This window comes from Microcebus murinus, chromosome 4, assembly GCF_040939455.1.
Source record: "Microcebus murinus isolate Inina chromosome 4, M.murinus_Inina_mat1.0, whole genome shotgun sequence".
Classification (NCBI taxonomy): Eukaryota; Metazoa; Chordata; class Mammalia; order Primates; family Cheirogaleidae; genus Microcebus; species Microcebus murinus.
Window position 1 is genome coordinate 2,809,498 of NC_134107.1, and position 14,360 is coordinate 2,823,857.

At 69.2% G+C, this 14,360-nt stretch overlaps 1 protein-coding gene across 2 annotated transcripts in view; it reads right to left on the bottom strand.

Moving 5' to 3' along the window:
* UNC13A (unc-13 homolog A) overlaps positions 1 to 13,947 on the bottom strand; it is a 66,850-nt gene extending 52,903 nt beyond the window's left edge. For both annotated transcript variants that reach the window (XM_076001521.1, XM_076001520.1), the window contains exons 1-5: positions 13,885 to 13,947; positions 5,070 to 5,099; positions 4,258 to 4,357; positions 2,604 to 2,721; positions 1,114 to 1,237 (exon numbers count right to left, since the gene is read on the bottom strand). In XM_076001521.1, the coding sequence (XP_075857636.1) occupies positions 1,114 to 1,237; positions 2,604 to 2,721; positions 4,258 to 4,357; positions 5,070 to 5,099; positions 13,885 to 13,906 (394 nt within the window). In that variant the 5' untranslated portion in view covers positions 13,907 to 13,947. The remainder of the gene's footprint in view (positions 1 to 1,113; positions 1,238 to 2,603; positions 2,722 to 4,257; positions 4,358 to 5,069; positions 5,100 to 13,884) is intronic.
* Between the last annotated feature and the right edge of the window lie 413 nt (positions 13,948 to 14,360).

Here is a 14,360-nt window from a genome sequence, read left to right on the forward strand (position 1 = left end):
GGGGCGGGGCCAGGGGCAGGGTCTAGCGGGCAGGGGGCGGGTCCTGGGCGGGGCCTGGCGGGCAGGGGGCGGGGCCGGGGTGGAGGCCTGGCAGGCAGTGGGGGGGCGGCGGGGCCGAGGCCTGGCAGGTATGGGGTGGGATGGGCAGGAGGGGACAGGGCAGGGGCTGCCTGGGGGTGGGGCCTGGCAGGCAGGGGGCGGGGCTGGGGCGGGGCCTGGCGGGCAGGGGGTGGGGCCGGGGCGGGGCCTGGCGGGCAGGGGGCGGGGCCGGGGCGGGGCCTGGCGGGCAGGGGGCGGGGCTGGGGTCGAGGCCTGGCAGGCAGTGGGGGGGCGGGGCTGGGGGGGGCGGCGGGGCCGAGGCCTGGCAGGTATGGGGCGGGATGGGCAGGAGGGGGCAGGGCAGGGGCTGCCAGGGGGTGGGGCCTGGCAGGCAGGGGGCAGGCCAGGGGCGGGGCCTGGCGGGCAGGGGGCGGGGCCTGATGGGCAGGGGCGGGGCGGGGCCGGGCGTGGCTGAGGCAGGGCCGGTTGGAAAGGGGGCGGGCCTGGGCAGGGGGCGGGGCCCGGCGGGCAGAGGGCAGCGCTGGGCGAACAGAGGCGCGGGGCCTGGCGGGATGGGGCGGGGCCTGGCGGGCAGGGGCGGGGCCCGGTGGGCAGGGGGCAGGGCTGGGCGAACAGAGGCGCGGGGGGCCTGGTGGGCAGGGGGTGGGGCCTGGCGGGCAGGGGGCGGGGCCCGGTGGGCAGGGGCGGGGCCCGGTGGGCAGGGAGCAGGGCTGGGCGAACAGAGGCGCGGGGGGCCTGGTGGGCAGGGGGCGGGGCCTGGCGGGCAGGGGGCGGGGCCCGGTGGGCAGGGGCGGGGCCCGGTGGGGAGGGGGCAGGGCTGGGCGAACAGAGGCAGGGGGGGGCGGGGGGGGCCTGGTGGGCAGGGGGCGGGGCCTGGCGGGCAGGGGGCAGGGCCTGGCGGGCAGGGGGCGGGGCCTGGAGGGCAGGGGGCGGGGCCCGGTGGGCAGGGGCGGGGCCCGCTGGGCAGGGGGCAGGGCTGGGCGAACAGAGGCGCGGGGCCGGCCGGGGCAGGGGGCCGGCCGGGGCAGGCTGGGACGAGCGGGCCGCACTCACCCAGGGGCAGCTCGAAGCGCGTGTCGAGGAGGATGCGGTGGAAGGTGGGGTCCTTGGTGCCGCAGATCTCGCTGTCTGCCATGATGACCTGGGAGTCCAGCGTGAGCCACTCTCCGGGGCCCTCCTGGGGCCGGGGGACGCGTGGGGGTCAGGTCCCTGCCGCACGCCGGCCAGCGGCCCCCACTCGAGACGGCCCGCCCGCCCTGCCCTGGGGACGGGGCTCACGTGCCCACTTTACACAGGGGAGACCCAGGGAGAGAGGGCCCCGCAGGGCTAGGCGGGAGGGGTCCCGGCCCTGCACGGCCACCCCCCCCTGCCGAGGGGTGACGGGTCTCTGGCTCCAGGTGAAAGCCCTGAGCCTCCCAGCGCCCCGCAACGAGCTCCTCCCCCTCGTTTAGAGACGCGAGCCTTTGAGGACGTGGGGTCCACTCTGGACCTCCGTGTCTTCGTCTCTCAAATGGGGATGATCTTCGGCGGAATCTGCTTTCTGTTGAGGAAACTTTGGGTCCCCCTAAGGCTTCTTTCTGCTCTCACTTGCCTGGACTATTGCCTCATTTCCTCCCTCTCCATTCATTCATGCATTCAAAAACAAATGCTCGGCCAGATTGCTCGAGGTCAGGAGTTCGAAACCAGCCTGAGCAAGAGCGAGACCCCGTCTCTACTATAAATAGAAAGAAATTAACTGGCCAACTAAAAACACATAGAAATAATTAGCCGGGCGTGGTGGCGCATGCCTGTAGTCCCCGATACTCGGGAGGCTGAGGCAGGAGGATCGCTTGAGCCCAGGAGTGTGAGGTCGCTGTGAGCGAGGCTGACGCCACGGCACTCACTCTAGCCTGGGCAACAGAGCGAGACTCTGTCTCAAAAAAAAAAAAAAAATGCTCCCTTGTGCCTCGTCCGTGCCTGGTTCCTGGTGGGTGATGTCGGGGTCCCCAAGGGGCCCTAGCCACCAGCCTGGCCCCTGAGGAGCCCATAGACCTGGAAAACTGGAGACAGGCACCCCCAGCCCCATGAGGTCAGGGCTAGGCCAGAGGGAGGGACGCAGGGGCAGTGGAGAGGGCTTCCTGGAGGAGGGGGCGCTGCTCAATGCTCACATTTCCCAGAATCCCTTGCAGCTAGGCGGGGACGCCTGACACAGTTCTGGCCAATGGGATGTGAGCGAAGTGAAGGGAGCCGCTTCCAGGTTGGGCCCTCCACTGAGAAGGTGGGCCCCTTCCCTTGCCACCCTTCCCTGGCTGGAATGCAGGTGCAATGGTGAGCCTCGCGCAGCCATTTTGGACCACAGGGTGGAAGCCACACAGGGAGGGGGGCAGAGCAACAAGGCGGAAGGAGTTTGGGTCCTGGTGACCCCGGAACTATCGTGGCAACCTCAGACGTCTACGTGGATGCGGCCAGGGGATGTGGGACAAATGTCCACCTTGCTCAGGCCACTGGCATCCCGGTTCTTTCCCAGGCACCCCTCCCCCACTCTGGTCCTGCACGCCACTCACCTCATTGGACTGGCGGATGGTCCGCAGCGGGATCCACACGGTGCCCACCATCGTGTCCCAGATGAGACCCTTGTTCCACACCTCCACAGTCAGCCCCAAATCCAGGCGGTTGATCTCACTGTGGGAAGAGGAGACGGGACACGAAGGGGGCAGGGGGCGGGGCAATGGAGGCTCAGAGAGGTTTACTTCATCTGCCCGAGGACACACAGCACACAGCAATTCAAACCCGGGCCCGGGTGAGCCCTTTAGCCAGCCAGGGTGGTTAACAGAGTGGTTCTCATTTCCCAGAGGGGAAACTGAGGCCATAGGAGGCTGCTACTAGCTCAGGGTGTCAAAGTAGAACCAGGATTCCAAGCTGGGAGGGGAGGGGCGGGGACAGACGTTACCCGGCTCCCAGGCCCCTTAACAGCGCTGAGCCCTCGGCCCCCCCCGACAGCGCTGGATAAGTGAGGGAGGAGCTCAAACACCCTCCATGGCTCCCTTTTACCCCAGGATGAGGGCGGCTGGCTGGCCGCTGGCTCGCCCAGTGCCATCGCCATCTAACCCGGTGAGGGGGCACTGTCCCTCCAGGCCTCACCTGGACTCTGCCTGCCTGGCGCGGGGGTGGGGTGGGAGAGGCCTTGGCGAATGTCCAGTCCGCTGCACCCGCCCCTTTAGCAAGGATTTGTCCCAAGGGGTGTCGTCCCTGAACATATCCGCGGACCCTGATCTGGCCACCCGGGAACTGGCTTTCGGTGAGTCGGGGACCGCCCGCTCCCTTCCCTCCAGCCCCAAAACGTCCCTCTCCTGGGGCCTCTCCAGTCCCCCCGGGGACGGTCCCCGGCCAGGCTGTGCTCGGGCCGTAGCCTGGGGGTTGAGGGCTGCCGGGTTCGAGTCCCAGCTGTGACACACACACGCTGTGTGACACTGAGCAGGTGGCTTTCCCTCTCTGGGCTGCTGTCTTGCCATCCGCACAGTGGGGGCTGCAGCAGCGCGGCCCCTCCCGGGGCTGTGATTTAATGGGTGGGGGGGACCGAAAGGCTGGGGACGGGCCAGGGTGGCGGTTTGCAAATGGGGCACGAGACGCCCCGCGCGGCTCCAGCTGAGGGGCAGGTCTAGGTTATTCGGTTAACAGACAAACGTCTGTTGAGCGCCTACTGCGTGCCAGCCAGGCCTTGCGAGGGGGGGGGGTCACAGTGAGGACAGAGACCAGCCCGGCCCCGCCCTGCTGGAGCGCGCAGTCCGGCAGGTGTGGCCAGAAATGTGAGAACCCATAGAAACGACTAACAGTGGGTGGCTTGGCCCCGGGAGGACACTGTGTTCTGAGATGGTAGCTTCCGGGAGGTGGTCAGGGAGGGCTTCCCGGAGGAGGTGGCACAGGCTGAGACCCAAAGGACCAGGAGCCAGTGCGGCGGGGGTGGGGGGGATGCAGCCAGTGCCAAGGCCCTGGGGCAGGAGGAGGGCGCGTGGCGGGGCGGGGGCAGGGCGGGGGCGGCGGGCGGCCGTGGGCAGGAGCCCCGGACAGTTTCGGAGCTTGGGAGCGACAGGATGTGATTTGCAGTTTTAAAAATATCCCCCTGGCTGCCTGGAGGAGAACAGATTGTGGGAGGCGGGTGGCACAGGAGGCCAGGGCGGAGGCTGGCGGGCGGCGGGGACTTGGCTGGTGGCGACTCACAACATGAAGTCCTGCTCCCAGCTGGGCTGGCTGCCGCGCACGGCCACCGTGGTGCTCTTCACGTTCTGCACCTTCAGGGTCACGTACGTGTTGAACTTCTCTGCGGCGACGAGACCGGGTCAGCACCAGGGCTCGGGGACTCTCCGGTGTCCCTCCCCAAGCTCCAGGTGACCATCCCCACCCCCTGGGCCCCCGCCCCCAGGGCCCCCGCCCCCTGGCTCCCTGCCCCCTGGCTCCCCACCCCCTGGGCCCCCTGCCCCCTGGCCCCCCGCCCCCAGGGCCCCCGACCCCTGGCTCCCTGCCCCCTGGCTCCCCACCCCCTGGGCCCCACCCCACCCCCTGGGCCCCCCGCCCCCTGGCCCCCTGCCCCCTGGCCCCCCAACCCCTGGCCCCCCGACCCCTGGGCCCCCCACCCTCAGGGTGCAGGGGAGCCACGCCCTCCGGCGGCTTAGGAGTGGCCCTGGCCAGCAGCCTGGCTTTCCCTGGGGACAGAGGTGGCTGTGAGAGACTCCCACCACCTCGGTGGGTCTCACAAGCTCAGCGCCCCCCACCCCCCGGGGTCCTGGGCTCTCGGTGGCCCCGTCCCTGCCGGGGTCTCCGGGGATGGCTGGGCAGCCCTGGGGACGCCCCATGCTGACTGCTGGGCTCCAGGGCTGAGGCCCGGCCTCCCCTGGTCGAACCTCAGACACCCCCCCCCCGCGCTCCGCGAACATGAAGCCTGGACCCCTGCCCGGCCTCTCCGGGAGACAGACAGACAGACGGACAGGACAGGACAGACAGGACAGGATAGGACAGCAGGAGAGTCCACTTACCTTGGGCACCATCAAACTTGGCTTTTTTGACTGTGGAGAGAGACAGAGATAGGGAAGGGGGCCGGGGGGGAGATGTGGGCAGGAGAGAGACAGAGACACACAGAAATGCAGAGAGACACACCAAGGTAGAGACATGCAGTGAGAGAGACAGGCAGGACAGAGACAAGGAGACAGAGAGGAAAGAGAAACACAGAGATCAGGAGACAGAGAGGGGAGAGACACAGAGACAGGAAAGAGAGACACAGAGACAGAGAGGGGAGAGACACAGAGACAGGGAGACAGAGAGGAAAGAGAGATACAGAGACAGAGACGGGGAGAGACACAGAGACAGGGAGACAGGTAAGAATCACAGAGACAGAGAGGGGAGAGACACAGAGACAGGAAAACAGGTAAGGGTCATAGAGACAGAGAAGGGAGAGACACAGAGACAGAGAGACAGAGAGGAAAGAGAGACACAGAGACAGAGGGGGAGAGACAGAGACAGGGAGACAGGTAAGAGTCACAGAGACAGAGACAGAGAGGGGAGAGACACAGAGACAGGGAGACAGAGAAGAAAGAGAGACACAGACACAGAGACAGACAGGACAGAGACACAGAGATCAGGAGACAGAGAGGGGAGAGACACAGAGACAGAGACCGAGGGGAGAATCGGGGCAGACAGCCAGAACAGACAGGACCCAGCAGGAAAGATAAAGACAGTAGCAATGTCAGCGACAGGGACAGAGAGACGAGGCGAGGAGGAGAGACACAGAGGAGGAGGAGGCAGGGACGAGAGGGAGAGAGAGAAGCCGTCAGACAGCTGAGCACAGGAAGCCCTAGGTGGCAGGGACCTGGGACCCCGGGAGCCGTCCCTGCCCCCGCCCCCACCGCCCGTCCCCATCAGACCCCCCCCCCCCGCCCCCGGCTCCCCGGCCAGCCGTGCCTTCACCCGCGGGCGGACAAGATTCAGAAGAAAGAGCCGAGCAAGTGCGGGAGAAGCCTCCAGCAGGAAGCCCTCCAGGATTGCACCAGAGGAGGAGGAGGAGGGGGGGAGTGGAAGAGGAGGAGCGCGGCAGGGTGAGGAGAAAGACGAGTGCACACCCTCTGCCAGGCCAGTGAGACCCCTCCTCCGGTTGCCGGGTTCGGTCTGCCCTCCCGAATGCTCCCAGGGTTTGGGGTCCGTGGATCAAAGGGGGCTTGGCCAGGTGGGCCGGAGCGAGACAGAAGCCTGGCTCCCAGGATGCACGTGGGGACAGCCCGGTCCCGGCTGGCAGGCCCGGCGCACCCCGGACACACGCCAGCGCCCCTCCCCTGTGTCCCCGGTCCCCCAGAACCCCACGGCCAGCCCCAGGGATTCAGAGCCCTGCCGCTCAGCGCTGGCTTCCCCACCGGATGTTCAACTGTCATTGTCAACACCTCTCACACACCACATTTATCTTTTTTTAAGAGACAAAAGGTCTGGCTCTGTCACCCAGGCTGGAGTGCTGTGGCGTGATCACAGCTCACTGTGGCCTCCAGCTCCCGGCCTCCAGCGATCCTCCTAGGTGAGCCTCCTGAGTAGCTGGGACTACAGGTACGTGCCACCACACCCGGCTCATTTTTAAACTTTTTTGTAGGCCGGGCGCGGTGGCTCACGCCTGTCATCCCAGCACTCTGAGAGGCTGAGGCGGGAGGATCGCTCGAGGTCAGCCTGAGCAAGAGCGAGACCCCGTCTCTACTATAAATAGAAAGGAATTTATTGGCCAACTAAAAATATATAGAAAAAATTAGCCGGGCGTGGTGGGGCGTGCCTGTAGTCCCAGCTACTCAGGGGAGGCTGAGGCAGGAGGATCGCTTGAGCCCAGGAGTCGGAGGTTGCTGTGAGCGAGGCTGACGCCACGGCACTCACTCTAGCCTGGGCAACAGAGTGAGACTCTGTCTCAAAAAATGAATAAATAAATAAATAAATAAAAATAAACTTTTTTGTAGCGACGGGGTCTCACTATGTTGTCCAGCTTGGCCTTGAACTCCTGGACTCAAGCAGTCCCCTTGCCCCACCTCAGCCTCCCAAAGAGGCGGGGTTGACAGGTGTGATGCCGTCATGCCCACTTTTGTCCCCGCATCTTTCTCCGCCCTCCCGCCAAAAGCTGTCCCCACGCTCCTGTTTTCTTTCTTCCTTCTCTTTTCCCTTTTCCTTCCCAAATCAACCCCTCCGTGTGCGCAGCAAAACGCGCACAGGTCACAAAACCCAGCGCCACCACGAGACGCTGACCCCCGCCGCCCCCGGTGCAGCCCGCGCTCCTCGTGGCCACTCCGCCTGGCGCCCGGCCGCGCGGGGACAGCCGCGCGCGCGGCCGCTGTTTTATCTCCTGCACAAACGGTCCCAGCCTCCGCCCGCCCGCGGAGCCGAACCTGCGCGCGCCTCCGTCCCGCCCGCAGGGTGCGCGGGCCCGGGACAGATTCCTAGAAGCACAGTCGCGTTTCTGCCCGCGCACGCCGCGGCCTCCCGCCCCGGGCTGGCCGCTCTGTCCCCGTCGCTGGGACTCCCGTCTCGGGACGGCCGCTGATGAACGCAGCCCGCGGAGAGAGGACGCGGGACAGGGAGGCGGCCCCGAGCACATGCCGGTAGAGGCGGTTTGTTCCCGTCGGGGACGGTACAGGGGCGGATGGCAGAAGGAGCGATGCCCTCCGGAGCCCACGCCAACCTCCCCGCCAGAAAGAACCAGATCTGAAAGGCGGGGGACGCGGGCACCGTGCCCGCCCGCGGGGCAGGCCAGGTGGGCTGGGCTCAGGCGCCCCTGGGCGAGTGGACGCCCCTCTGGGCCCCCATCTCTGCGGTATTCCATCTCCGTCTCTGTCTCCTCGCTCTCTCTCCATCCCTGTCTCTCTCTCTCTGTTCCCCTTCCCAGTTCTACCTCTCCCCGCCGCTGTCATTTGCCTTTAGTCTCTCTGCGTCCTTGTCGCCCTCCCTGGTCTCGCCCCGCCCAAACCCCAGCGCCTGCCGCAGCCTGCCCGGGCTGGAGGGGCCGGCGGGTCCTCAGCTGGGCCAGGCTCGGGCCCTCAGCCCCGGTGGCAGGTGGAGGCGAGGACACGCGTGTGTGTCCCCCGCCGAGGGCGCAGCGGAGGCGCGAGGGACGCAGGGTGCGGGGTCTCGGAGGACGGAGGTGACGGGGAGGGGCGCAGCGGGGAGGGTCCCCAGGACCGAGCGAACGCGCGCACGGAGGACCGAGCGTGCCCAGAGCGGGAACCAAGCCTCGCCCCGTCTCCCCTGGTCCGCCCATAGTCCGCGAGTCGCCGTCCTCCTCGCTGTCACATCGCGCCACCGCTCCACACCCACGCCGGGTGGCGGCATCGGGGTCAGCGGGGCGGAAGCGCCACCGGTCCCCGCTGGCTTCGGTCACACGCGCGAGGCTATTTATAACGCGGGCGCCGCGCCGGCGGGGGGATGGGGTGGCGGGGAGTCGCCCGGGCGGGGGAGGGGCCACTGCCGCCCCTGTGCCCGGCGGGCGGCGCGGACTCCACGGCCTGGCCCGCGCGCGCGCGTGCTCGGTGGCGGGTGCGGCCCCGCAGGGCCGACTGGCGACCGCGGCGGCAGGGGGGCGGGGCCGGGCAGAGCCTGGCCGCGGAGCGGGAGTCCGGGCTGCGGACCCGCGCGGGGACTGCCTGGCTCTGGGCCTCAGTTCCTGCGTTTGGGAAATGGGGGGACGTGGCCGGCCGGCCCCGCTTTCCTCTCCCCCCTTCCTCCTCCTCTTCCTCCCTCTCCCCCTTCCCTGTCGTCACCAGGCTCACAGCGCCCTCGCGGTGATTGTTAGGAGCGTCACCACTATGTCTGTTATTCGGCTGGGCTGTCACCGTGCCCCTGGCCTGGACTCTGGGGTTCCACACCCCTGGGTGCTGACTGAGGGGGGCGCCAGTCTTGAGGCGCTTGGTCCGCGACCTGCCACGTGGGGATGGGGGTGGGGGGGACAAAGGGTGGGGGTGGGGAAGGGTGGGGGTGGGGTGAGGTGGCCGTGTGGTGGAGGAGGGGAAGAATGGGGGAGGGGTGGGGGAGGTGGCAGTGGGGTGGGGGAAGGGTGGGTGGGAGAGGGGAGGGTGGGTGGGGTGGGGTGGGGGGTCCACCGGTCAAGGGCGGCATCTGCAAGCCCACCTGGCCAGGGCCGGCGTGATCAAATCAGCGTGGCCTTGGCATGGGGCGGGGGAAGCACAGCGAATCCAGAAATAGATTCTAGACACGTGACAGGCCCATGTGCGGTGTCCGGCGGACACTCCAGCGGGCGGCGGCGGGCTCTGTGCGGAAGGGCTTTGGCCCCGCTGGCCTCGCCTGGGGGGGCAGGGGGAGGGTAAATGAGGACTCGTGGCTTCCATTGACAGAAATAACCCACAGCCGCGCCAGCTCGGGAGAGCTCCGGGGATCAGGGATTTGGGCGTATGCTGCGGACCGAGCGGGACTTAGACCTAGGCCCAGCATACAGTAGGTGCTCATTAAATAGTGGACGAAGGCATGACTTCACTGCGTCCTCCAGCAGCCCCGCGAGTCGGAGCCCAGACCTGCAGGGCGCGGCGGGCGCTGTCCACGGTGCTGAACCCTCGTCCCTGCTCGTGGGCTCCCAAGGAACCTCGTTGCCCCCTGCCCGTGAGCGGGGACCCCTCGTGCAGCCCTGCTCCGGCCGGCACGCAGGGGGCTCTCAGGGCGCGTCCTGCGCTCATGGAGCCCCTTCCCGAGAGCTTTGAGTCCCCGTCAATAAAAAAAAACGGCATCGTGGAGTTTCCGTGTCTGCGGCTCGCGCTCTTTCCCTAGACCGGGCAGCGTGCCCAGCGCTCTGTGCGTCTCGCCTCGTTGGAGACGTCTGGGGAACCTAGGCGGCGGGGCATCGGTGACGCCAGCGTGCCCGTTCTGCAGATGGGCACACTGAGGAACGGAGAGGATGCGGGACTCACGGGGAAGTGTTGGGATGAGGGAAGTGTTGGGATGAGGGAGTCGAGCCCAGGCCTGCTGGTCCCCCCGGGGCTCCCCACAGAGGAAGTCCCTTGCAGGTGGAAGGAAAGTGAGGCCCGCTTGGCGGGAGGGCCGGGCCGCGCCCCTGGTGGTGACTCAGAGCCAACGCTGGGGGGCATCCCCTGGGGACGGAGGGCAGAAAGACCCCGGTGCACACCCCCCTAGCTGGGGGGCGTCAGAGACCGAGCAGCCAGGGGCAGAGGGGCTTGCGAAGCCTTCCTTGGGAGAGCGGCTCACCACGCCGTGCCGGGTGGGGAGGTTGTGACGAGTCCGTTTACCCGAGTGCTTGGCAAAGAAGGCAACCCCAGGACAGAGTCTCGCCCCACGCAAGGGACATGGCTGCCCCCCAGGTCCGGGGGGGATGAGAGGAGCCTCACCCTTCTCCCCGCGTCCCCCGGGGGCAGGCAGCGGAGTCCGTCGGCTCCACCCCTGCCTCTGTGACACCAGGCAAGCTGCTAAACCTCCCCGCGCCTCAGTTTTCCTCATCCGTAAAATGGGGCTGCTGTGAGGAGTGAAGAGGGCAACGGGCATAAAGCTCCTCGACCTCATGCTTGCAGAGCGCCGCGCCAGTGGGGTTTGTGGTCGCTGCTGCTCTTCGTTGCGAAGCGAAGCCAGCCTGGCACACAGTCAGGGGTTTGATCAAGGCGTTGGTTCACCAGATAAGCACGGCGCCTTTGAAACACCAAGTGACCTGTGCAAAATGCTGCGACGCTCGTAGGACGCTCATCTGGAGCTGACTGAGCGCCCCCGCTTGTGCCTGCGCTGTTCCTCCCCTCATCTGGAGCTGACTGAGCGCCCCCGCTTGTGCCTGCGCTGTTCCTCCCCCTCCCCCCAGCATCACCCGGCCCCGGTCCCCCCTTCTGAGACTCGGGCAACTGTGGGGGGTCAGGGCAGGCTTCCCAGAGGAAGGGAGCCTTGGACACCCCACTCCCAGGGTGCCTTCACCCCTCCACCTCCGCCTCTCTCCCACCCTGACTCCGTGTGTGTGTGTGGGGAGTGGGCAGCGGCTAGGGCCCAGGCTGGGTCTCCAGAGCTAGGGATAGCCCCTGGCATATAGTAGGTGCTCAATGAATGCTTTTTGGGTAAATGCACAAGCAGCTTCGTGAAGGAATCAGGCGGCACCTGCCATTCCCGGCCTCCACACCCCGCCACCGCGGAGCAGGTGGGTTAAGGGTTGAGGGGTGTGGCAGGCGGGGGCAGGGGCGAGGTCTCCAGGATGACCTGCCGTGTGTGGGCGCCGGGCGTGCACGCGAGAGCTGCGTTGGCCTGTGCTGGCGTGCATGCCCGCAGGGAGCCGTTCGCTCATGTGACCAGGGCCGGCAGGGCACGCGCGTGGACACACGCGAGCGGGCGTGGAGGGGAGGGGCGTGTGTGAGCCTGTGGATGACGCGCCCGCGGTCATCCGGGTGCGTGTGCTGTACGGTTCTGTGGCCGCTGCGTTTGTCTGCTCGCACATGCGCACACACGCGTGTGCAGCCGTGTGCATAGACGTACGTGTGCGTCGGCACCCGCTTGTCTAAAGGGGCCGCTTTGACTGCCCTTGGCGTGTGCTTGTGTGCGCGCGGGTGTGTCTCGTGGGGTTGGGGGCCTCGGAAGACACCTGTGAGTACATGCCTGAGTGCCGGGGCACGAGGGGGTCTGTATGTGACGCGCGTGTGGTGAACATGCCCCGAACACATCCGCACATGTGTCCGCGAACAGGCACGCGAGTGCTGCGGGGCCCACGTCTGCGGCGGCAGGCTGCGTGCGGCCACGTGCGCACGCCTAAGTGCGGCGCGGGCGGCGAACGCGCGCGTGTGCCCATGCGTGTGCGGCCCCAGGCGCACGGTCCGCGCGGAGCCGTCGCGGCCCTCGAGCCCGTTTGCCCCGCAGGGACAGTCTGGGCGTGAATGTGGGCGCAGGCGGGCGTGGGTGCCCCTCCTTGTGGAGGGGGGCCGGGTGTTTCCCCGATTCCGAGGATGCGCTCCGGCCCCACGGAACCCCCTGGCTGCCCGGCTTCACCCCTGCCCAGCCCAGCCTGCCTCACCCCTCCCGCCCTCCCCCTGCACCCCCAGCCACCCTCGCCTCCCCCTCCCGGGCTTGCCTCGCCCAGCCTTTCCCCGCCCCCACCCCTCCCTGCCGGCCACTCCTCCCGCACCAGCCAGCGCCTCTCTCCTTACACCCCCGGGCCTGTCGCCCCCCCAGCGACCCCTCCGCCCTGCCGGCCACTCCTTCCTGCAAAGTCCCCAGAATCCCGCCCAGTCCTTCCCCGGGGGCCTGGTTCTGGAAGCCTCGTCCCTCCGGCCGCCCCTCCCTTGCGCCGCCCCCGCAGCCGAGCCTCCCGCTTGCGTCAGAGTTGGGGTGAGACCCCCCCACCAGAGAAGCCCGGCGTGCGGGTCGTGAGCTGGGGCGGGCCGCGGGCGTGAAGACGAGAGGGCGCAGTCAGCCGGGAGCACCCACTTCTGGGGGCGCCCTCCAGTGCCGCCCCCAAGCGCTGGGCAGCTCGGAGGGGAGGACAGGGCGACGGTCCCTCCCCTGCCCCCTGCCCTTCCTCAGGCTCAGTCAGCGGAGGCTGCCTGGGGCTCCCTTCGCTTCCCTGCCCCCCTCATTCAAGGGGGCCGCGGGCTGGATGAGTTGACCTCTGACCTTCGGGACCCTTTTCCACCCCCGACCCAGCCCCGTCCGGCAGAAACAGGTTCAGAGGAAGGGGGCCCCTGTCCCTTTAAGAACACCCGCGTCCACGCCGGCCCAGCCCTGCGCGACTCGCACGATTCGCACTCGGGAAGCCGGGACGCGGCGCGGCGGGGCGCGGGCGGGCGGGGCCGGGTTTGTGAATGAAGCGGCCCGAGGGGGAGGGGGAGGGGGAGGGGAGGGGCGGCGGGGGAGGTTCCGGGCCCCGGGCCTGCCCACCACCCGCACCCCCCCACTCCCCGACATTCCCTCCCCCACCGCAGCCTTCGGGTGTGCAGGGGCGAGGGGGAGCCCCCCTACCCGGGCTCAGACCCCCGTAGGCCAGCCCCCACCCCGCCGCCAGCTGCCCAGGCCTGAGCTCCCAGCGTGCCCGGCCACACGGCGGGGGAGGGGGAGGGTCAGGGCCCTCCCGCGGCTCTCCCTCCCCCACGCGAGGCAGAGCGTGGGCCTGGGCGTGGGCCGCGGCGCAGATGGCGTCCTGGCCCCAAAATAGCTCCCCCGCGGCCCCTCCCTGCCTCCCTCGGGCGCAGAGTGGGAGAGGTGAGGACGGAGGGGGGCAGGGGACGCGGTCTTCCGCGGGGTGGGCTCCGTGTTTGGGGGCCCAGAGGCGGCGGGAGGGGGCGCCCTCGGACCCCCCGTCGGAGCCCTCTCTGGGCCCGGGGGTGGGGTGGGGGGCCCGCCCGTCTCCCGCGCGGGCACGTCCTGGCCACGCGGAGTCCTGACGGCCGGGCCCCCCTACCCGGGTTTTGCCCGCCGGGGCTCGGAGAACGCTCCGGTCGCCTCCGCTTCCAGTCCCAGGCCACGGCCACGTCCGCGTCCCCGGGACCCGCAGTCCGGCCCAAGCGCGGACGCCCCGCAGCCGCCCGCGGGACCCGCTCGCGCCGCCCAGCCCGGCCCCTGCGCGCCAGCCCCCTGATGACCCGGTCTACACGCACGCCCCGGTCGACTCGGTTTCCAGGCAGAGCGCCGGATCCCTGCCCGCGTCCACGCGACCCCCCGGGCGGCGGCGGCGGCCAAACCGGGACCCGCTTAGAGCGCGGCCGCGTCTACACGGATCGCCCCCCGCGGGCGCCGCGCCGCGCGGACAACGGCTGCCCCCGCGAAAGCCCGGCCGCGTGGACTCGGGCCGCCCCCTCCGGAGCCCCGCCGCGTCCACGCGGACCCCGCGCCCGGCCCTCGGCCTCGCCCTACCTCCGACGCAGAGCAGAGACATGTCTCCGGCGCGGCCGGCGGCCGGGGCGGCGGGGCTGCGGGGCGGCGGGGCGGCGGCCGCGCGCGGGCAGCTCGGGGCGGCGCGGCTCACGCCGGGGCCCGGCCGCCGCCGGCCATCTTGCTCAGCACCGCGCGCGCGGACAGCTCCTGCGCGCGCCGGCGGCGGGCGGGGCGGGCGGCGGGGCGGCGGGGCGGCGGGCGGGCGGGGCGCGCGTTAAAGGGCCGGCGCGGGCAGGGCGCCCCGCCCCCAGGCCTCCACGACCGCCCCTCTGGGATCTCTAGCCCCCTGAGGTCCCTGTCTGCCTCCCTGACTCCGTTTACCTCTGCCCCTCCCTGGGTCTCCGCTCCTCTCGCTCTGTCCCTGCCTCCCTCTGCGTCCTGTCCCTGTCTCTGGCTCTGTGCTCCTCTCGCTCTAAGCCGCCAGGACGGCGGGCCCTTGCACACGCCCCGACTCC